General features: G+C 40.8%; 1 protein-coding gene across 1 annotated transcript in view; it reads left to right on the plus strand.

Moving 5' to 3' along the window:
• Positions 1–344: 344 nt before the first annotated feature.
• Positions 345–23,268, plus strand: part of ASPG (asparaginase) — a 45,021-nt gene continuing 22,097 nt past the window's right edge. Inside the window, exons 1-7 of the mRNA XM_085225723.1 lie at positions 345–668; positions 5,453–5,582; positions 9,134–9,245; positions 12,485–12,610; positions 14,074–14,157; positions 15,219–15,345; positions 22,042–22,154. Of these exons, the coding sequence (XP_085081849.1) occupies positions 521–668; positions 5,453–5,582; positions 9,134–9,245; positions 12,485–12,610; positions 14,074–14,157; positions 15,219–15,345; positions 22,042–22,154 (840 nt within the window). The 5' untranslated portion in view covers positions 345–520. The remainder of the gene's footprint in view (positions 669–5,452; positions 5,583–9,133; positions 9,246–12,484; positions 12,611–14,073; positions 14,158–15,218; positions 15,346–22,041; positions 22,155–23,268) is intronic.

Raw genomic sequence — 23,268 nt, forward strand, 5'->3', positions numbered from 1 at the left:
GTTTGATTTAACTGAGAGATCCATTTGGCTTTGCATCCTTCCGCTGTGCTGCTTGTTCCACTGCACTGGCGATAATTCCATCCCAACCCTGCCCGCTGTCAGCAGGCAGTGCTGTACCAGGTCTCTGTCCTGCGGCTTGATGCGCTGCCTGAAGGTGAATCTTCATTCCTTTCTTGCGAGAAAACTTGCATGAAAGCGATGGGTCCACGTTAGGAAGCGGAAACAGAGGGCGTAAGCAGACACTGGGAACGAGCCAGGTGAGCACAGGGCTTCCCGTCCTCGCTTTCCGGACGGACAAGGGGAAGATCCAGCCCTCCCCGCCCGCACCAACGGGCCCGTGCCGCGCCCCGCCTCCCTCGCCCCCCGCAGCCGGGCGCGCTCCGGAGGCGATGCAGCTCTCCCCGCCTCTCTGGGCCCCACCCCGCTGCCTGCCCGGCCGGCGGGGGGCGGGACGGAGGCGTCCCCCGGGCCGCCCTCTAGTTCCCCTTCTCGCTGGAGGTAGCGGTCCCTCGGGGTCGGGATGGAGGCGGCGGTGGTGCGGGGCTCGCTGGGCAGAGCGCTATCCGGCACCCGCCGCGAGGATATGCCCGGCTGTAAGGCCGTCAGCGAGGCGCGGGTGCTGGTCATCAATACGGGCGGCACCATCGGCATGGTGCAGGACGACAAGGGTGAGAGGGGCGAGCCGGGCTGCAGCCGTGAGGAGCAGCGTTCTGAGGGCGGAGGGGAAGGGAAGGAGGCCGCTCCCTATGCCAGCTAAAAACCCGGCTTCTAGCGGGCGAGCGGCACCAAAACGGGGTCCTTTCTCCTCAAAGCCCGCGTCTGTACCGGTGGGAGCGCATCCTTGTGAGCAGCGGCCCCTGGGCTGGGAGCAGCAGGGCACAGAACAACGTGTTTCCTGCAGCGCCAGTCCTTTCTCTCCACGCTCGCACGCTGAAAATGAAACCAGCTTCATTCCTCCGCTCGCGTTGCGTATTTTTTAGCCCCAAAGAATCGTCCCGGGCTCCGTGGCACGTAGGGTGATGTCGGGTTGGGGGTGTGGAGAGAATGGGAGCAGCTTGGTTTGGATGAACATAAGTTCTCTTTTCTTTTTTCTTTACTTGGTAGGCAGCGCAGCGTCCCAGGGTGGCTGAAGTCTGTAAGCTTTCAGCAATAGAACTAGGCTCCTGTTACCTACTGCAGAGTTTCATGGTTGAAATAACATCTTGGATACGCATTTGTAGGTTTCAAGTACTTAGGGCTTCACTTCTGAGTTTCCTACACTAGATTTGTTTCCTTCCTTCTTAGGCAACTGCTGTTTCTTATTACTGTACGGCACATACTTCACAACGTCGCTGTGCTTTGTTTTTTATGGCTGTCGTCACTGTGTTTAACCTGCGAAATGAGCCTGAGGTATGACAGCTGCAAGAGGAATCTGTGTTTCGAGTGACACGTGGTCACTTTCCTCTATTTGCACTGCGGCTAACATCATTTCCTATTTCTGCTGTCTCAGTTTCCCAAACACCTTAAAAAAAAAAAAAAAGTCTCCATTCTTTTATGAATGAACTCCATGGTCTCTTTGGATCGTATGCTTTATTTCTGTTGCCTAACACGTGTCAGTCATTACAGCATATGCAAACAATCTGATAGTTCTGATCCGATGCTGCTGATGTGCTGCATCCCAGTGAGGGTTCTGCCTGCTTCTTGTGCACAGATCCAGCAGCAGAGCAGCTGGAGTGCCTCTTTAAGAATATTTGGCAGTCCTTCGTGTTTAGACTGAAGGTGGTGAAAGGGCATGAGAAAAGCAGCATGCTTAAAAGATTAAAAAAAAAAAAAAATCCTCCACAATATGCTTGTTTCTTTTATTAATCAATAGCTAGAAAACACCTGCTTAGAACCGTAGCTCAAGCTGTGTTTTATTTCAAGCAAAGTAAACAGCAGTGGGTTCCTTGAGCAGCATGAAACTTTACAGCAGCAATTGAAGGGTGCAAGCAAGGCTCCCACCTAATTCCCATATAGGTTGACAAGCTCTTTTATGGCCTTTCCTCTTACTAGAAAAGATGGTATCATTTGTAAATGCTGACAGTAGGAGCTTACTCCCTTCAGAACACATCAGGCCTATGTAGAGCTGCCTCCACGTGCAGTGCAGGTTACAGTCACGTTTCCTGGGCTCGTTGTGCACGTATGGATGATTGTTGATTGCTGCCTGCTCTGATGGTAAGATGGTAAGCCCTCTGCAGGTGCTTTGCAGTTGATCCGTGCACATGTGGCAACCTCAGCGCCTCTCAGACCTCTTGAACTCCCTATGGCCCTGGAGCTTAGTCCTGAGGGAGTCTTTTTCAGGGGATGGGTGGTCTCTGTGTTGAAGTGACAACCAAAGTCACCTGCAGCCTCCCCCAGCATTTCTGCTTTAGATTCAAATAAGCCATCTCAGTGCATGTTTTAGATTTCTTCCTTTTGCTTCCCCCTACTTCATTCCTCCCACCTCTTTTGGCTTATCAGCAGCTCAGTTCAGAAGGATAATCCTGCTGCTCTGTGCAGTGAGGTTATTGTAACACTGATCCTCACGTCAAGATTGTGCTCTGCTCCTCCTGGATTGTCCTTTCAGGAAGGTCTTTTCCTCAGCCTTGAGTACTGCTCTCTTTCATAGCTTTTACCTCAAAAAGTGAGAAAAGAAATCCTACCTAACAAACACAAGCAGGGCTAAGCTAAATCCCCTTAGAAGGATTACTTGGAATAGTCTTTGTGGGTAACATAGTTAATTTTGTCTTTTCTAGATGTAGTAGACTGCTGAAGGACTGACTGGTGTGGTCCAAACAGGACCCAACTCCTTTGGTGGGTTCTTTGAGTGTCAAAAGCCCCCAAGACACAGCTGAATTGGAGTGTTTCAGCTCCCCTTCTCTGCTGCAACGCAGGCTGTAGGTTAATGAGACTGATAAGTAGCTATCGCTGTATTTTAGTACTGGAGTGAAACAGAGTCCTTGGCTCCAGGTGAGACAGAATCATCCTTGTTCTTCTCACCATGGGGTTGGCCAACTGCAGAGGAACAGGTCAGCAGCTGATGAGAGGTGTTTGGATGAGTTGCATGACTTGCCTCTTCTCTGCAGGGGTAAAGCTGCTACAAATGCTTGGTTAATGAGTTTGGCTCACAGAAGATATTTTCCATGCATAATAAAGTAGAAGTGTTCTTAAAACTGTTGTGCTTGAGTTCTCCTGCGTGGCTCCTTGAAGCAGTGGAGCAGAAAATACTGCCAAATGTGGGTGCGTGCAGGGGATGGTGTAGGTTGTGAGCCAGATGTCTTTGGTGTGTCTGCAGAATCTCTGAAGGTTTCATCACAGTCAAGCAGGCACAGGAAAATCCCATCAGCCTTGTGATCCAGAGATGAGGAACGTTCATTGGGAAGAGATTTAAAAATATTATCGTTCATTAGCTCTCCTGCTCTTAGAGCAAATAGAAGAAGTAAGCTCTCTAATCCATTGCCAGTATTCAGAGTAAGGTGAACAAGGGAAAACAAAAAAACACTGTGCTACTGTGGGAGCTTCAGAGCCAGGATGACTCTATATCCAAGTGCAGTGGCCATTCGTGAGTAAGCTAGGGAAATCTTTACTAGGAATAAGCAGGGGTTGTAACTGAAGCAACAAAACATCCAAAGCTGGAAGCACGTTAAGTATATTTTGTAAAACAAAATGTTCCGGTAGGAATCCAACCAAAGCCGCTCAAATGCTGTTGCCATCCTGCAAGGAAGCTGGCTATGAAAAGGCCTCGTACTTCATTTGGGGCAAGCCAGCAAAGAGATTAGGGCATTGTTAAGGATTTTCCATCAGTTTGGAAAGTAAAGCGGGCTGCATGCACTTCAGCTAATGCTGTTGCTGTTTCTCTGTACTTTGGAATATTTTAAAGAACAAATTTGTTTGAAGATGAAATAATAAAAAAAAATGTGAACTTGTGTGCAAGTTGTGTTCAGGCAAACAGAAGAGCTGGGAAGTGGGAGAGAATTCTTCTAGCTGTAGATGTCCCTGTTCCTTGGAGGGGAGTTGGACCAGGTGGTGATGATTCTCTGATTATTTAGCCTCAAACTGTGACTGTCTGGAACTGGCAGAAATTGTATTATGAGGTTTGAGAATTTCTTCGCTGTCAGAGCAGGTGAGACTGCACAGATCTGGACAGCAGTACCAGTAGAATCTTGGAGTTCAGAAAGAAGTGCCTCTGCTTGAACACTGCAGTATAATTTTGTAATTGGAATTGTTGTAATCTAATTGGAATACTGCTGATCCAGAAGCTCCTAATGTGCTGCTGGCATTTAAAGATATAAGAGTTAATAAAATTTGTAATGTTCCACTTTGCTAAATTCACACCATCTTCCTCTCAGCTCGTTTCAGCAGCCAAATGCAGAGACAACCTTCATCCTACCACTATCAGAGCAGCTGCAGGCTGAGTTTACAGTGGAACTCAGCTCTGTCAAACCAGATGTAATGTTAAATGTTGAGGATGCCGTTTTATCTAGCAGAGAGCAGCATTTGGATTCCTTTTGAAATACCTGGTTGCCCCCAGAATGCCTGCAGGTGCAGCACACCCTTCACAGGCTTGGGCTGGTGTAGGACTCAGCCATCTTCAAGGTCACTGCCACAGAAAGGAGGATGTCCAGGGCCAAGGAGAGGGTGAACAGAGCTTAGGATGCATCCATAGAATCATTAAAGTTGGAAAAGACCTCTAAGATCATCTAGTACTCATGTACCTTCACTGTGTCAGTTAAGGTGTTCAGTCTTCAACCTGCTGGTGGAAAGCTCCTGCTCCAGGGAGGGTGATGGGGAACTCGGTATTTAGGACTCATCTGGCAAGCTGCTATTTCTCTGTCTTTTATAAACACAGATCTTTTTCCATATCTGCCTATGCTCAATACCTAGTGTGGGATTTGTTTAGGCTTTCCCTTTTTTTCCCCTTTGTGCAAATGCTGTTGCCACTGACAGTGAGACCTAACGCACAGCTTTTCAATACAGCCATGCTAGCACCTTGCTGTCTGTGCCAGTACATCTGTAGGATACAAGCTAAGGAGCTTAGGCAAAAATATCACAGCTTTGTAGTGCAAAACAACATTCGTGTTTGGTAAATATCCTGCCACTGGCTAGAGGGTAGCTATGGCAAATGCTGAACAGAATGGTAGTTTTTTGCTATCCATATTTGCACACAGACAACAATTTAGGTAAAACATAAACACTTGATACGCAGGGGATTTGTAACGTTATTTCTGCCAAATAAAAGATTTATTTATTTATTTAATGCCTGGAAAAGAATAACTGCACAGAGATTTATTGATTACACTGTTTTCACGTTCTGAACTGGCAGTAGACTCTTAATGTTTCACGTAGAAGGATAGGCCACAAGCTGTGTAAACTGATTTCTTCCCCCCTTTTGGTGCTACTCACTACCTTCCATCCTTTATTTACTTCATTTATTCTTTTTTTTTTTTTTTTCCAGGACTTGCTCCTGAGGCCAATAAGTTAGTAAGCAGCTTGAAGACGATGCCAATGCTGCATGATGATGCATATGCCCAGGAAACAAAACTGTGCAACCTCCATGAATTTCCGGATGACACATTGGTGCTCCCGTAAGTACTTCTTCCCTGGGGAGAGGGAATTGCGTAGATTTTAAAATAATTCTCTCTGCAAACAATTAATATGGAGATTCTACTATGAAATCAGCAAAAATGTTTATATTGACTTAAAAGTGGGTGTGGTGGGGATGGGTTGATGGTTGGACTAGATGATCTTAGTGGACTTTTCCAACCCTAATGATTCCGTGATTCCATGATTCTAAAAGGAAAAAGCTTAGGATGCCTGGTACTCTGCAAAATATGAAGTGTCATAAAACTGCTTGAGAAATTACTTATAAATTTGTCAACAAGCAGACATTCTGGGGAGCTTAAATCCTATATTTTTTCTGAATTTTGATATTAATGGGCTACTATGCAAGCATACAAATATTCCCAAATAGCTAGGAAAGCTGCAAATACAGCTCTCTGTGAATTATCTTTGGCATGCCTGATAAAGTAGCATCTAATTAATGCATCCATGAATAGGCCTCATGCTTTAATTCTGCAGGCCCTTGTTTTTTTTAAAAAAAAACTCAAAAGCTGATTGTCTTTCCCAAATTTATGCAACATTATGATAATAGCTGATGGGCTTACAATTAATCTGCATTACTTCTTAACTCTTGGGCAATGATCAGTAAGCTTTTACGTTTTATTTAGAGGGCAGTATGCTAATTTGAGATATTCCACAGCTGTGATGAATGACTGCTCCTGTAAACATGTTAACTTGGCACAAAGGATGATTTTACAATCACTCAAGAATAAATGGGACTGTTGCTGTTTTAAGAGTGTAAATGGATATTCCTTAAACTTTCTGGAAAAAATCAGAGCATAAAAACAAATTGTAAGGTTTATTAATTTCTTTCTATTTTGTACTAAGGTCTCTGTGTTAAAAGTAACTTCTTAGAAGGCAGATAGCAGGAAGATGAATGAAGGGAAAAAAATGAACTCCCAGCAGATTAATATGGATGTGAATATACAATTTATGTTAAATCCAATGACTATACCAAGAAAATTTGAGATTTGTTCCAGTATTGTTATAACTGAATAGCTTTTAAATATTTTAGGGGATTTAAAATGTAACTGTACTGATATGCACATTGGACTCCTAAATATACTTCTTTTGGTGTATGTTTTCCACGAAGTGCAGAAAACCTTGAAACAGTAATTCAGATCAAGAACTGAAGTTTAAAAAACAGTCCTGTCCTCTTTTTTTCTGGCACTGCTGTGTGCCATTTGTGGAGGTCAGTCGTGGCAATCTGCCACTTTCCCTTTTGTACTAGCTGAGTGATATTTTAACTAGGCAGTTGAGAAATAATGCAACTTTCTGAAGGAAGAAAATGGGAGTATTTTGTGAACTTTGTGTAACTGTGTTGTAACTGTGATGTAGTAACAAAGATACCGTCTAATGATTATCCTTCTTGGAGAGAGCAGTAGAGTAGGCTGCTCTTGGTTGTGGTATGCTGTGTGTTACTTAAGCAGCACTTCCTCGAGAAGCTCTTTTCACAAATTTTCCACTGTCTTACAAAGTTGCTTTTAGGCAGCACGTATAAATGTGATGGCCAATAAAGCAATTTTTCATATGATAATTACAGTAAGTCAGTTGTTTTTGAATGACAACCCCACGTTGATTAAGCACTTTCTCTACTGTAAGCAACGCTCAACACAGGCTTCATATGGGGAGTGGTTGTTCAGATTTTGTTAGGTGATTTATTTTTTTATTGCATATTTTATATTGTTATAAGGAAGAACAGCAAGTAGGGAAAAAACAGCACTTGCAAACGCTGAGGGAAGGCAATGAAATCCGTGCTCTAAGCACATCCATATGTTGTGGAGTATCATGGCCTTTGTCTTAGGCTCATAGGAAATAAATGTAGAAGCATCAGTCACAGTTAAACAAAACTTTGCATCGTCATCAGGCAGTGGAGTAACATTGAGAATGCTCTGAAGGTGATGCTGTTGGCCATGCTTCTGGATGGCTTTCCTTGGAAGGGAAAGTAGAAAGGGCTGAGCTGGTCTGCTAGTGGTCCTGATATGTTAGCTGCTTGTTTGCCATTACACTGCTAAATACAAACATATTCTGACTGTTAAGTATATATCTGTTTCTCAGCGTTTTTTAAATGCTTTTTTTCTTGTCATTTTAACCTTGTAGCAGACAGTATATCTGTAAGTTAGTTTTAGTGACATGAGTTGTGGTCTTTGTCATTCCTAGCTTGAAAATTTCCTTTAAAATGCTAACATAAGAATGTGTGAAAATGGTGGATATTTTATTATCTTCCAAGCTTCAAGAAGGTAGCAGAAAATAGTTGCAGTGGAGTTCTTTTTTTTACCCCAAACCTTGTAAGTAGAAAAGCTCAATTTATATGCAGCTGTCTATATTGATGGGTTAAAGAAGGTGGAGAAAGGGGAAATTTTGTGGGGGTAGTACACCTGCTCTGTTTGTAGCCTGTGTAGCTGGCAATTCAAAGCTCTTGGAAGAGTCAGATTTCAGATGACGAAAGGGAGATGGGTGGTCTTTGGAGGCAGGGAGAGCAGATAGCTGTAACAATCCCACTGGGATTACACAGTCATTTTCTCCTTTGACACTGAAAATTCACAGAATCACAGAAAAAAATTCCCCTCTAAATTTGGAGTTTTGCACTTCTAATTTTGGTCGTCTTCTGCTGGGCTTCATGCTATATGAAGTTTGAAATCATTGCATTCCTCAGCCCCACATGTACTTGACTTTTTTTATACTTGCATAGTTGTTTTGTCTCATCTGCCTTGTACTGAGAGAAGTCTCTTCTCACTTATCGAGGTTGCACTTGTGCAGAAACCAATGACTGATTACCAGTGGGGGCCACTGTTTCCAACTATGCCAGTATTTGAAGATCTTTGATATTATTTTGTGCTTAAAGTCCACGTCATTCACGAGAGATGTCCGGTACCAATTCAGAAAAGAGACGTTAACTGCAAGATGCTAACAGGCCTGATAAGCTAGCCTAATAGTAGGAAACTGTGGGTCATTTGGCAACAATTTACTTGATGGTTAAAAAAAGGAAATATTTTCTGAAATTTGAGGTCAGAGAAAAGAAAGATAAAAATAACGGCCAGTCCTAAGACTCTGAAGAGAAGACTCCTTTCGTTGCAAGGAATTTGTAGTTATCACAGCATTAAGCAGTTGTTGAAACTCATCTGTGGACCCTCTGTGTATCTTGGGAGCTTTAGAGATTCCTCTCAATAGCTTACAAAGCTTTTTTAAACCATAAGGCTAGATATGAACTTACGTTAGAACTCAACTCCAAACTTAAACAAAGTGACTCTGCATTATTCTTACCTGCCTTTGTTTTTGCCAACTTCTCCCCACCTCCCAAATTCTAAGTTCAGTAAATTGAAGTGTTTGTGCTTCAAACCACCTCAAGTCATGAGTTTCTAAACTTGGAACTTAATGTTTCAAATTTAAGACCATTTCTTTGGCTACAGACTTGCAGATACAGGGGGAAGTTACTGCCTTCGTGAAAAAAATGAGAGGCAATGAGATGCTGTTAGCTCTAATAGTGACTTTTTTTTTCCCCGAATTATCTTTTTAGTGTCTCTAAGCAAAACAAAAGAATTTTCTACACAATCCTGGAGCTGTCACCACTACTTGATTCTTCAAACATGACACCGGAGGATTGGGCCAAAATTGCAAAGAAACTTGAGGTATTGTGGTGTGGGATAAAACTTCATTTGTTGCTAAAACAAAACTAGTGCTGTGTTTAGTATACTTAGCAAGGTATAACAATGTGGAACTGCTATAATTAAAGTTTTAATGTCATCCCTGTTTCTTAGTTAATTGTAAAGCAACAAGTACCGTGCTTGCAAAGCTTGCATTTTGAAAAGGCTGCAAACTCATTTGTTACATAGCTCTTCCTGTGACAAGCCATAATTCTGTAAAATAAAATGAAAAGAAAAATTGCAGCTGTGGTTGGATAAGATACGTAATATATAGATTAATATGTTATAAAATGTTGGCTGATTCAAAAAGTGTCGAGTAAAATCCTTAGGTGCAGGTAACTTAGCAGAAGGTTGTATAGTTATACAGCATTTGAATGTTCTGCTAGATGAATGGTTAGCTATCGGTGTAGGAAATAATTTCATATGCCTTTCTTACTCAGACACTGTCCTACTAGCTTTGGTTTTGCAACCAGGAGAAAAAGCGTTACCAAGGTTGGCTTTCACACACTGGGAAATGATCAAAGCCATAAATATTTTTGTACATACAGATAAACTCATTACATCCTTCTCTATATTAAGAGCATTTCTCTGCTTCTGTTCCCATTTCTTAACTATGTGCTTTTAAGAAAGCAGAAATATGAAACATTTTAAATACTTCACACCAGGAATTCATACATAGCTGTTAGCAATAAGTAACCATGGGCCTACAAAAGACTCTGCTCTTCCACTCCTCCTCATTCTGCAGCGGTGTCTTTGTGCTGTAAGTCTTCTTCCACCAGGCTGTACCAATTTTCACTAAGGGTATAATAATGCTGGGAATGCTACTGAAGATTATGTAATAGTCTTTGACCTTTAGATCCTCTAATCCTGAAACCATCAAAGTGAGGGAGATGCTTCTCTTGTGGAATGCATCTTGACAGGTCAGAGAAGAGATGGAGAGGGTATGGAACAGAGATGCAGCTGGGAAAAGCCCAGGGCTGAGAGTAGGGTATCTTAAAGAAGGCAATGCCATGTTGAGCAGGAGAGAATTTACCTTTCTTCCTTAATGGGACGTCAGGTTTTTTTACAAGTTCTCAAAAAATATGCGCAGAATCCGACTTCTCTAAATCCAGTACATGCAGTCCAAGTGAAAAGTGCTGAGAAGGAAAAAAAATTCTTTAGCTATCCAGCTTGTGGCTAGACACTGCCACACTGTGTTCATCCTGAGTGCTTCCTTGGTGCAGCTGTAACACGCTGGAGATTTCTCAGAATGGAACACTCTAAGTCATTTCTTCAGGATTTTTCCTTAACTAACAGGCTGATCTTTTGTATGGTGAAGCTTAAGACATGCTGTGTTCTTTATCATTTAATAAGATTCATAATGCTGAAAGTATTAGTGAAGTGTACAGATTCAATTAGAGAGGACAGGCGGTTATTTCTGTGATTTTAGCCCTTGGAATTCACTTACGTTGATTCAGCATTGATGAATACAGCAGCACGCTTTATGCATCCCAGTTTCTGGCCTACAAAAAAATCTTGCAGCATTGGTTGTTCTGTGGGCTAACCATTGAGAAATAAACAGAACTCCACTGAAACTTTCAGTAGATAGCAACATGCAGGGATGAGTATTGGTGAAGGAATAGTAAAGGACAAGTAGACATGTGTGGGTGGGTTAGGAGCTGACCATAATAACAGGAGATGCCAAGTGTGTGTGCCCAATGTAACATAAGAAATCTACTTCAAAAGGAATCTGATTTAATTCTATGGAAAATAAAAAAAAAATTTCCACTGGCACTTTTTGTATTTGTTCAGACTGCTATATAATCATGTCCATGTAAACCGGATTACATTAGAGACATCAGTTTCTCTGACTGAAGTGTTTACTATGTGCATCACTCTTAAAATAGAGGAACCAATTCTTTTTTCCTCTGAAAGCCAGCTGATGATTTTATTCCATCAGGACAAAGCGTAATTTGTGGCTTTGCATTAAAAACTTCCTGTGTAGAACTGTATATAGATTGCATCACAGAATCACAGAATTGTAGGGGCTGGAAGGGACTTCTGGAGATCATCCAGTCCAACCCTCTGCTAAAGGAGTTCCCTACAGTTGGGCAGGAAAGCATCCAGGTGGATTTTGTGTATCTCCAGAGAAGGAGACTCCACCACCTCTCTGGGCGGTCTGTTCCAGTGCTCCGTCACCTCCACAGTAAAGAAGTTTTTCTCATGTTCATATGGAACTTCCTGTGTTTCAGTTTGAGCCCGTTGCTCCTTGTCCTGTCACTGAGCACCACCCAGAAGAGCCTGGCCCCATCCACTTGACTGCCATTCATTATTTATAAGCATTGATAAGATCCCCTCTGAGCCTTCTCTCCTCCAGGCTGAACAGTCCCAGGGCTCTCAGCCTGCCCTCACATGGGAGATGCTCCAGGCCCCAGCCATCCTTATGGCCCCTTACTGGACTCTCTACGAGTTCCCCGTCTTTCTGGAACTGAGGAGCCCAGCAGTGCCACAGTACTCCAGATGTGACCTCGCCAGGGCAGAGCAGAGGGGCACATCACCTCCCTCACCGTGCTGGCCACGCTCTTTTTAATGCACTCCGACTTCATAAAGTCATTATAAAATTCTCTTTTGCATCTGTTCATGCCTGGTTCCAAGGCAAGCATGTGTACTTACCTACAAACAGAAACAGCCTCTTCAGCTCCGGAGCTGCAGCAACGGAGTGCTGCTTGAGAAGTGATGAGTTGAAACAGAAGAGGGCACTCTCACACTGGCAATCTGCCTGGCTGTCAACCGGAATAAACGGGCTGTTTTTTTCTATATGTACATCATGATAGCCTCGATTTGCCTCTTCTGTTCCCGTAAATGATGTAATCCCCTCAGTGAAAGCAGCAACAAGAAATCAGACCATGCGACCGATTTGCATATGTTAACATTCTTGTTTCGAGCCACTGCTAAGCTTTTCTTAATTAGCAGTCTTCTGGTTTAAAAATGCTGCATTAATATGTATACGTAGAAAAATCTCTTTGACTGTTCCTTAATTAGAATTACAGCTGTAGTGTTTATTGTCCTATTAACCCTTAATTATGTTTAAACTGAAAATGTGGATACTTGAGGAGGAATTACCCGTGTAGTACCCTTTAAAGTATTACACTGTTGCTTGCATCAGTGAAAGTCATGCAGTCCATCCGTGGCTTTGATGCCAGTGCATTGTTCTAACAGCATGAAAAATGTCTCTCCGTCTCCAGGAGCACTATGAAAAGTATGATGGCTTTGTGATCCTCCATGGCACTGATACAATGGCATACACAGCTTCAGCCTTATCCTTCATGTGTGAGAACCTGGGTAAAACAGTTGTTCTGACAGGATCGCAGGTAATGGGCTTTATTTGAAATAAAACTTCAGTTTCTGTTTTTGTATGCAAAGCTACATCGAATCTTGACTATCATTATGGCTTTTAGTAGTGCAGGATAGGCCTCTCGCCAGGGTGATGCTCACAGTGCTGTTAGAAATCAGTGAGAATTGACAGGCTTACCAGCTGAGGATCTGCCCCATAATTTTATCATTAGTGACTTTACAACTCCATACCACATCAGACCAGTAGTTCATTATGGTTGGAGCCAGATGCTTCAGAGAAAGATATAAGAGCCTGTCATTGGCCATTGTGTAATAATCTGTTTATATGAGAGACATCTTTCCAGCCTCAGGTGGCTGCTGATTGTTAGCTGTCTTTTTTTTGTTGTTTGTTTTAAAGCCCTGAAGCTTATTACTTTTTACTTCATCGTTTCTTAGCCCATCTTATGTTAATCATTGTTGCATTATTTCTCATTTTTTACAATCTCTCAGCATTGTATGCATTTTTTATCATTTCTGTACCACGAAGCATCTCACACAGTCTATCTTTTCCTCTAAAGACAAGATTTATTAATTTTCATTCTCTTAGCTGGAGATCAGACCTTTGCATATTGTCAGAGGAGGAGGGGTTGTCTTACTAGAATAGCTTGCTTGAGTGTAAAATACAGCTCTAATCTAATCACAAAAGAGAGATGAAACATAGCACTGTAAAACCCTTCTCCGACATCTCATAACTTTCCTTTTACACGTGGTGTATATGAAGTCAAAATACAAAAGTCTAGGAAGGAGTAAGCTACCACTTAGTGACTTGACATGGAACAGTCCAGTTGTGGTACATCATATTCAAGGTTTTACTTTTTTTTTGCTTAATTATTTGGGGAGCTGCCTGGCATGATCTAGCAATAGAGCATGTGGCTTTTTTTTTGCTGAAAGAAGCTCTGACTCTTTGTTAATTTAGACACAATCTGCAAAGGCATGGAAGTCATCCCTGTCATTCAGCAGACCAGATTTCTGTTTTTAGTCTTGTCCATTTCCGTCAGTAACAACCTCAGGCTCAGGTCTTGTATACTACTATGAGGAAAGATGGTGCAAGAGAGCTGTTCTGAAGCCACAGAGGCAGTTCTGTATAAACTGAGACTTGCTTCTGTACAAGCATTTCTCCCATGTTCAGTCACGTAAACTGAATTTGCTTACTTTATATTCGTGATATTTTTCCTTCTACAAACAATTGCTTAATCATAGTAGAATCATCTCTACGTTATCTTTAAGCACTTACATTATAGAAGCCGGATAAGCAGAGGGAAACCCCACCTTCTGCTGTAGTTTAAAATAGTTTGGATGAAGAAGTAAACTTGTCATAAATCATTGTTATATGAATTATTCATGTATCTCTATTGCATAAGTTGGATTCTTTTCTTTTTTTTTTCCTGCTGTGTAGGCTTTATGGAAGGGATGGGGTTTAATTTCATTCTCTACTCTTCAGGTGCCTATATATGAGTTGCAGAATGATGGCCGAGCCAACCTTCTGGGAGCACTGCTTTTTGCTGGGCAGTTCGTGATTCCCGAGGTCTGTTTGTCTGTTTGCCTGTGAAGACCATCTTGACAGCTGCTCTTCTCCCTCTAATTAGGACACATACTTAAATACTCAAAATATCTGGTAGGATTTGCACTTGAAAGGGAAAGGAAAAAAAAAAAAAAAAGATTCTGCTGAGGTAACAGCCCCTTGCATGGCAAAGCACACACTGTTTTCTCAGCATTAATGTCTCATTTTGCTTGTGTACAATGTATAAAGACTGTCTAGTCTGAATTTTATCTTGCAGCAGACTTGAAATCGGAGGTTCCCTTACAAATGTGTGGGATCTGAAGCATTTCTAAGTCAGTTTTTGAACTGAGAGTTACTTTGAAGTTCTTGAGTTGTGCTAGAACTGATAGCAATATCTTCTAGCTCTAGTACCTGAAAACTGAAGTGTCAAGGATGATACACATAATAAACATAGAAGCATCTCCATAGTTTCAGCACCCTGCTTTTAAAGATGATGATGCAATGCAAGCCAAAAATCTGAGAGAAATCTGGTCAGGTTACTCCTTATTTAAATTCTACCATGCTTGCCAGCCTTTACAGGATATTACAGCAAGGCCAAGATCTTCATAACTAACAGCAACTTCGAGGTATCTGTTTTTGTTCAAATTCCAGTTGACTTACTTTTAGGGGCTTGAACAGAAACTAATATTATTTATATTTTTGAAAGTTATCCTTCATTTCTACTAGGCCTTTTGTTAAGATTTTGGACTCTGAATTTACATATAAGTGTGCACAAATTGTCACTGTTCCTTTCCTCTATCTCTGAAGTGGGCTCAGGCAAATTTGCTGTCTCCTAGACTCTCTACTTTGTAAGAGGATTATGAAACTAGTTAGCTCTTAACCTATTTTCTTCTTAAATTCTTAAAACAACGTGCAACAGATGTGCCAATTCCTTTTGAAAGGGTAGGAGTTGTAAACATCTACTGGCCTCTGAGTAGTTTTAAAGATTTAGAAAACACTTTATAAAGGACAGACTGTAGTATTTATCTACTGAATCTTTTAATTACTGGCTTATTCATAGACCTGTTTCTTTACTTGTTTTGCAGGTGTGCCTGTATTTTTATAATAAACTGTACAGGGGAAATAGGGTGACTAAGGTGGATGCTGGGAGTTTCAATGCCTTTTCCTCACCTAACCTGCCTCCACTTGCAAATGCTGAGGTTGATATTACAAGTAAGCAACATCCTCTCTTAAGCCTTGTAATTTATGCCACATGTAATAGAGCTTTAGCTGAAAAGAATCTGTGCCTGTGTAGTTGAAATGCTGTTTTTAAACTCAAATGTGTTTGAAAGCACTGTATTTTGACTCCACTTTATATGCTCTGAAACTTCAAATATTAGTAGGACTGAGAATTTGTGAACTCAACTGTATTTATCTCTTGAATATAGATGTGAGCTGGACAGACTTTGACTCAAGATCTAGACCAACCAAAGGGAATTTTTCCCTTGTGTCATGAAAATGCTTGCTCTGAAGATAAAAATGAGTGAGTGAGGATTGAAAGAACAAAGAGTTTACTCTCATTAATGACTGCGCTGGGCTCTGAGATCAGGCAAAAGAGTCATTATTGAGTACATGCAGTTTCAACAGATCGTCTGTTTGATGCATGACATTTTGTAAGATGTTTTACTGGATGTTTAGAACCTGTCTAAACTGCAAACACACTGAAAATTATGCTTTGTGTGAAGATTTTTTTTTTTCCCTAACTTATGAAGACTCCTTATAATTTGTATGTGTCTGCTTTAAAAGGAGGAGAGAAACTACAGAAAGATTTCATTACGTGTTTGTAAAGTCATTAGCATTCTGGTGTTGGTTCTTGAACATTGGTACTGTTTCTCTGGAAAGGAGAGAAAAAAGACCCATTTAGAGTCTCGCTAAATGAGGGGCTGTCAAAAAACATACTAAAGGACATTTTTCAAAAATAAGTTGTGCTAGCTGCTTTTGGATAGCCTAGATATGTTTTAGAAGATAGAGTCCTTGGTGACAGTCTCCATTATTCCCATAAATAAGAAGTAGATGGAGGTTCACAAATTCTTTTGCTGGGAGCTCTAGATTTTGCAGCATGGTATTCTGAATGGTTTCTGCTACTAGAGAGGGACGTTCTGTAGTTTGGAAAAATAAATGTATCCCTTCAACCAAATGCATGGCAGTCACTTTAAAAAGTTCTAGGGTCAAAGGGCTATGTTTATAGCAGGGCCAGATAAGCTAAGGAAACCTGTAAAATACTGTAGTGATCTATAAGCTATCTCTCTGGTAGAGAGTTTGCCACTGTTGTTTTACTGTGCTGTGTCAAACACTGAAATGCTGTCAGCTGATTGTTTTAGAAAATTGAGGAAAGTCTTCTTTCTTGGGTTTTTATGGAGTGCATCAGATAGGTTATAAATAAAGTCAGTTTACTGACTGATCGATAATGAAATCAGGCTGCAAATCGCATGCCATCTTTCTTTTGGATTTAAATGACCTGTTTTGTGATTCCTTGTCTAAGGGAGAAAAATGAAAGTTACTAAGTACTTTGCTTGGCCCATGTTTTGTCCCATTATCTTTTCGGTAGAATGCTCCGTTGAGGTCAGTGAGGATTTCTGAGTTAAAAACTGATGGTGTGATAGGCTCTATTTTTATTTGTTTCAGTTGATTACCCAGTTAGGGTAGCATCATTTATCCAAGATGATGGTGTCAGAATTGAAGGATTGTTTCATTCTGGAAAACATAGTGTATAGTATGGGCAATCTACCAGTGCTGCTTTATTTTGTCCAAAGTGATTGTTTGAAACATAGCTGTCTCCCTTGTGTTTGCTCATACAGTCCTAGTATGAATATTTCACAGAGACAAGGAACCACTCAGGGCTTCTAGAAACAAACCAAACAAATCTAGCGTCTTTTAATTCTTTTTTTTTTTTTTTTTTTTTTCCAGATCACTTTGTGTAATACCTCTTAATCTTCCTGTAGACTGGGTTGACTCTTGCTGCTTCAGCATTATGTAGAGCAGTCTGACAACGCCAGAAGGAATAGGCCACGTGCTCTTCCTGGGGCTTCCTAGTTTGTAACAAAGCTGGGAATGAAAATTCTGGAGAAGCAGAGAGGGAATGGGTGGCAAGATGGAGGGAATAAGGAGCATGATGGGATAAGAGCTTGTAATCATGGACTGGTACACAGGAACAAGGAGAGGAGACGTGTTTTAAGATTAGACATACCATATAAAGACAACAGAGTCAGGGAGGAGAGGGAGAAGCTTAGTTCGTTTCCCCTCCCTGCTCTAGCTGCTGCTCTCTTCTTCATTTTTTTAATCTCCATTTTTCCCCATCTTCCCCCTCAGGTGAAATTCCCAGAACCTGACAGATCCTTGACCGTGTTACCAACACCTAAGAGTTCTGTTACCGAATTTTAGGCTGACAAGTGTGACAGCTTCCTCAAGACTTTCAAATCAGCACACAAAACTCTTGACAGAAGTGAAAAATTTGAGCAAACTCCTTAGATGAATAGGAAACCTAATGTTGGTGGAAAACGCTTTTCAAGAAAACTGTTAGAAATGAAAAACAGAGAATCAAAACCCAATATTTCTAAATGTGTACAACTTATGAAATGAAATATCTTGTCTTATTTCTCTCATGCTTTGAAAACAAAGAGAGATGAGGAGGTCTGTTTCTTATGAAATGTATGAGGAGTCTCAGTATATTTCATAACCGATTACTGTCCTATGTTCTCTCTTGTCTTAATGAGGCAAATATGAAACCTGCTTTGTTACCATGACTGGACTTTCTTCATCATGCATGCATGTAACTTCTGGGAGTGGTGCATATGTGCGGGACCGTATGATTAGAAACATAACTTGTGTAGGGGATGAAAAGAGTCTGTGCCTGTGTGTGCAGGTGTGGTACAGCAGCAGCAGGTTGGAAGGCCCTGTAGTCTCGTCTACCCACCAGTCTCATTAGAGAGAAGCTATTTGCCACTGGCCAAGTCTGTCTTGGTTGGCAGTTCTGGTTATTTATAGTAAAAAGCCCAAGTCATTTATGCATTAAGGCAAATGCCAGTTCTGCTCACTGAAGTGCTTTTGGTGTTTTTCCCCCCTGTAAGCAGGCATGCTAATGCTTGCAGTTATACCCTTCAATTTAAATATTCATTTCAAAAGGTGTGTGTCAATTGTTTTATAATAAACTGCCAAAAAAGGGGGTCTAAGCTTGCTTGCCTCCATCAGGAATTTCCACCCATAGGTTGGCCTGTGTTCCCCACCCCTTGGCTGTGGCCATGAATTCTAATGAACGCTGGTGTAGCTTATATAATGGCATGGCTCACTGGTAGCCTTACAGAGAGGGATGAGAAGAAAGCGTTGCTGTTTGTCTGGAGCTCTGCAATCAAGAAAAGCTGCATTTCTTGTTTGATTTCATAACTTGGAGTTCAGTCACCACTCATAAGGGAAGTGTCCCTCTGAGTTACTGCTCCCCCATTATAAGTTGAAACCTGCACTGTGGAATAGGCAGTATTAAAAGAAGAGGGTTTGCTGCTTTCTTCACTGTTTGGAGCTGCTGCTGCTTTTTTATTTTGTTTTTCACATAGATTATTGTTGCTGGTTTTTTTCCACACTAGACCTATCTCACGTGTGGGTACGTGTGAAGCTGAATAAGATAAGGACTCTGAAGTTGTGCCTTTTTTTTTTTTTTTTGTCTTGAAGGAAAAATGGTTTTGGTTGTTTCCTTCTGCATCACTGTTCAACCATAGGATGTGAAGGAAGCCTGAGATTTTTCTTAGCACTCCTCTGACAAAAGCTGCCTCTTCATGGACTGCTGAGTGCCTTCTGTTCCCATCCCTGCACTAGTGAGCTCAGAAGAGGAACAAAAGCTAGTCAGGCTTCAAACCCCTATTAATTCGCTTTGTGACTTACGTATATGCTTCTCTTTCAAATTTGTTTTTTGGCCAGTAATTTGAAAAGCTGTAGTGTTTGGAAAGGAGAGAGGGATTGGGAGCAGCAGAGTATTATTTGTGTTTGCTTTGTTTGGAAAAACAAACAGAAGGCATTAATACTTTGAATATAGCATCCTTGAATAATGCAATCTTTTCTGTCCCAAGCCATTCTCAATGCAGGATAGAAATAGCCATTACCTTTCTGTTCTCTCTGCTGTACAAGACCAGTAGCTAACTTAGGTTTGTTCCCCAGCATTGCATCCATATTTACATAATACAGCAGGCTATACGAGTTAAACTTTTTACAAGCACAACCCATCCAAGTCAGGACAGGTTACTTTTTTCTGTTGTGCCTAACGTCTGTATCCCTTCTTATTCACTCTTATCCATCTATCCAGGATAAAAACTATTATGAACACCAACACATAGAGCTTTTTGTACTTTGCCTGTAGGAGTTTTTTTTATTTAAGAACTGTCAGTGACTGCTAAGATTGTTATTACTTTTATTTAATCAAAGGTAAAGATTCTTGTGCACTACAGCCACTGGCTGCAGGACAGCTAGTTTATTCGGTACAATGAAGATGCTTAACTTAACTATGTTGCCTAAATATTCTTCCTTTTGGAGGATATAATCTTTGATGTGGAGAATGCAAAAGATGTGTTTTAAATGTGCCTTTTTTTCCTCCCCTGTGTAGCCTCACTTAGAACAGTCCTGAATAAATCTGAGTGAAGTTGAGCTTTTATGAAATCTGGGTGGTTTTGTGGCTCTTGCATCACTGTTGCCTTTTGTTCCGCTTTTTAAGCTCATTTGTCTAATGGAAATCTGACATCTGTGGAGTCTGCAGTACTGAGCACATTATGTAAACTGGGGAGATTCACGACCAAGAGAATGTTAACTCAGAGACAATCTCTAGTTCTTTTTTAATATAGTTTAGAATTGCATCACTCCACTGCGTCTGACTGCATTATATTTATCTTGAAGGCTACATGTTATTTGGTAGAATGTACTCCCATGAGTACAGGTATAGGCCTGGTATAGTCTGGCTTTTGAACCTATCCTCTGATCTCTCTCGTTGATCTTCTACTTTGGACAGTGTGTAGTTATCCTTGCCATGCTGGTTTCCTCCATTCATTCCTCAAGTTTGTTGAAGACATCAGGGATGCTAGCTGTTGCCAAATGTAGTAGCATGCATTTGTGAAGTTTTGGCAGGGAGCCCTAGCTTATGGAGGATAATGAAACCATTAGGAGTTCTACTGCTGTCCCTTCTTACAAAGAAGGCTGCTTTTAAATAATCGATCTGATTGTTAGAAAGTTGAAACAACTGAGTTTATTGCTAAACTCTGCTTCTTAAAGCACAGTGCTCAGGAGTGAATGTAGTTAGCCTATTCTATGAACCTCAAGCAGAATTCTATGATTCTATGCACTTGCCCATTTATTTCCTGCACGTTTCTTAACTTATTCCAGAAAGTTACTGGGCCAACTAGTAGCTTCAGCCAGGTGATTCCAGAACCGTTCTGTCCAGCTTCTCAAAAACGAGCTGCAGAAACTGTCTATATTTCTATTCTCTCATTCCCGGAGCATTAGTGATCCATGTACTTAAGTACAGAAGGCAGGGTAAGCATGATGTCAAGCCAGCTGCTGTGTATGGTATTTTTATTTTTAGAAAGAGGCTGTTGTTGTTAATGAGCATCTCGATGAGGGCTCATAAAGTCTTATAGGTGACTGTTGTTTTTCTGTCCTGACTGAAAGGACTGTGTTCTTTTCAGTATCTCTGGTAATGGGACAATAGAGTAGACCGCAGCGCAGGCTTCTAAACGTACTTTGAATTCTCTTGCAAACAGCTGTCTGCTGATTGCAAGAGATTTTAACAGTAATTAGTCTGAGTAACCCTTATCGTGGCTGAGAACACATCGTTAGTACGCATTCAGGCCTTTTATCTATATTGTTGCTCAGGGATTTTGCCAAAATCTAAAAAGCTTAGATCACAGTAAGGAAACAAGTATATAGCATGGTCTGCTTCCATTGAAGCATGATGCACTGAGCTGCTGGCTGTTTGTTAAACTTCCTTCGCAGACTTGTAGCAGCCGTCTGCACTACTGAAGTAGTAAAATTTTGAAATCAATAATGCATGACTTGGCTTCTAATAATTTGGCACAAACAAACTATTAGTTAAACAGCTGGCTTCTAGCTCTAAATGTGTAATCGGAGTTAATTGAATCCTTGCTATTTTATTTAATCATTAGTAACTACATAATAAACTCAGGAGATGATTAGCAGGAACACTGAATGCATTTGTCATATCTCTTGTCTGAGAAAATGAAGGTCTATTTTCTAAGCGTTAATCCAGGCTGATATCAGTCCAGCTATATAACAGGAAGGTTCTGATCAATGTGTTGTAAGTCAGTATATTGCCTACACCAGATGTACGTATCAGTGTGTTAGTTGAGACTTCCTGACCACTCTGAAATTGGAGAGCTGATGCCAACAAGGCTTGTACTCAGATGGTTTTCACAGCCAGCAGACTTTTCTTTTGAAGGCATTGTAGTTGGGTGAGTGGTCACTGAACTAAAATGTCCATTTTGGAAGTCTTAGCTGTAAAATGCTATTAAATTTAAACAAGTGTACTTAAATACCTCCTTGAAGGGCACTAACTTAGAAATATTGACAAGTAATACTGATTTATCTCAGTCTACACTATTTTGGAGTTAAAGCTAAAATATAACACAGTTGAGTTTGACGTAAATGGCCTTAAAGACATATCTTGTGGCATGTAATAGATAAAGTGTGTTAGATCAGCTGCTAAGGCTGCTGTCTTAAATGACTCTTCATTTCCTCTTTTAAAAAATATATTGTCTTTCATGAGTCCCCTATATAAGAAATAGTTTTGAAGATACCGTTGTAAGTATGAGGTGCTACAAATGTACTTTAATGTTATGTCTTCGATATTATATTGAAAAGGCCACTTCTCTTTTGCAGTAAACTGGGAAACAGTATGGAGAGCCAATACCAAAAAGAAATTTCGAGTTCATACCAATATGAACAGGAATGTTGGGCTTCTGCGAATATTCCCAGGAATAACTGCTGCTGCTGTGAGTGTCACCATGGGGGTTTGGAAGTGGATGAAATGATGCTCAAATACTTGATTAGTAAGCTGGAGTGGGGATGCTGTGTTGTTGTAGCAGTGGTTGGGTTTTGAAAGGAAGGGAAAGAATCTGTTTTCTGATAAACCTTTTCTGTAACATCAGAGCATTCAAAGACTATTTTCACGGGCTACAGTCTGTTAGTAAAAGTTCTTTTATCTAAACTTTCTGGGCTCTGAAACTTAAAATTAACTTCTTACAAGGGCTCATAAATAGATGAAGTGTGCTTTTCTGGAGAAGCATAGGCTTCAGTGATGGTGGAAATGCTTTCTTGCTGGATATTAAGGCATACTAATACATACCTTGCCAAAGAATACATGATTGTGGAGGTGAGTGTGATTTCTTCCACAGCTCATGCTTATTTTTCAAGGTTCATTTCATCTCATACTGGTGGTTAGCATGATCCTCAGCACTCATACAGAGCTGAAGATGAGGAGTAGGATTTTCCTGCTCTGAGCCTTTAAAAATTGTTTTACAGAACTGTGGGTTTAGGTGAATTTGTCTTTAAATTTTTGTTTAGTACCACTTCCATTAAATTGATGGGTCCTTCATGGGTGTTGCCAATTTAAATTGAATCCAGTAGTTTAAGAAGCATTCCTCGATTATACTAACATTCTTTTTAGGTGAATATGAACAGATGGAAAGGCAGAGAGGTGGTATATTTGCAATAAAACTCCAACTGCATAGCTAGTCTCACAGGGATCTACAGTGTATGGTGTTCAACATATGTGATCAGGAAGGAAACATTTAGATTGTTTAAAATATATTTTTCTAGGAAGAAAAATTTGCAAGGCATTTTCTTAGAAGGAGGCACAATAGCTGTCACATTAACAGCTGTTCCAGAAAGATTTTGAACCTCTTTTTTTGATTTTTTTTTTTAAATTTTAGTTGCTCTGCATTAAATCAATTGCTTTTTGATATTAAAAAAAAAAAAAAAAAAAAAAAAAAAACTTCCGTGCCTCAGTGGAGTGTTCTTTTCTGAAAGGTGAGACACTCCTCTTAGTTAGGCAGATACTCGGTTGCAGAACTTTGCTAAAATGAAAAATCTGGGCAGTAGTGGGAG

Source organism: Meleagris gallopavo, chromosome 5 (genome assembly GCF_905368555.1).
Source record: "Meleagris gallopavo chromosome 5, MGAL_WU_HG_1.1, whole genome shotgun sequence".
Classification (NCBI taxonomy): Eukaryota; Metazoa; Chordata; class Aves; order Galliformes; family Phasianidae; genus Meleagris; species Meleagris gallopavo.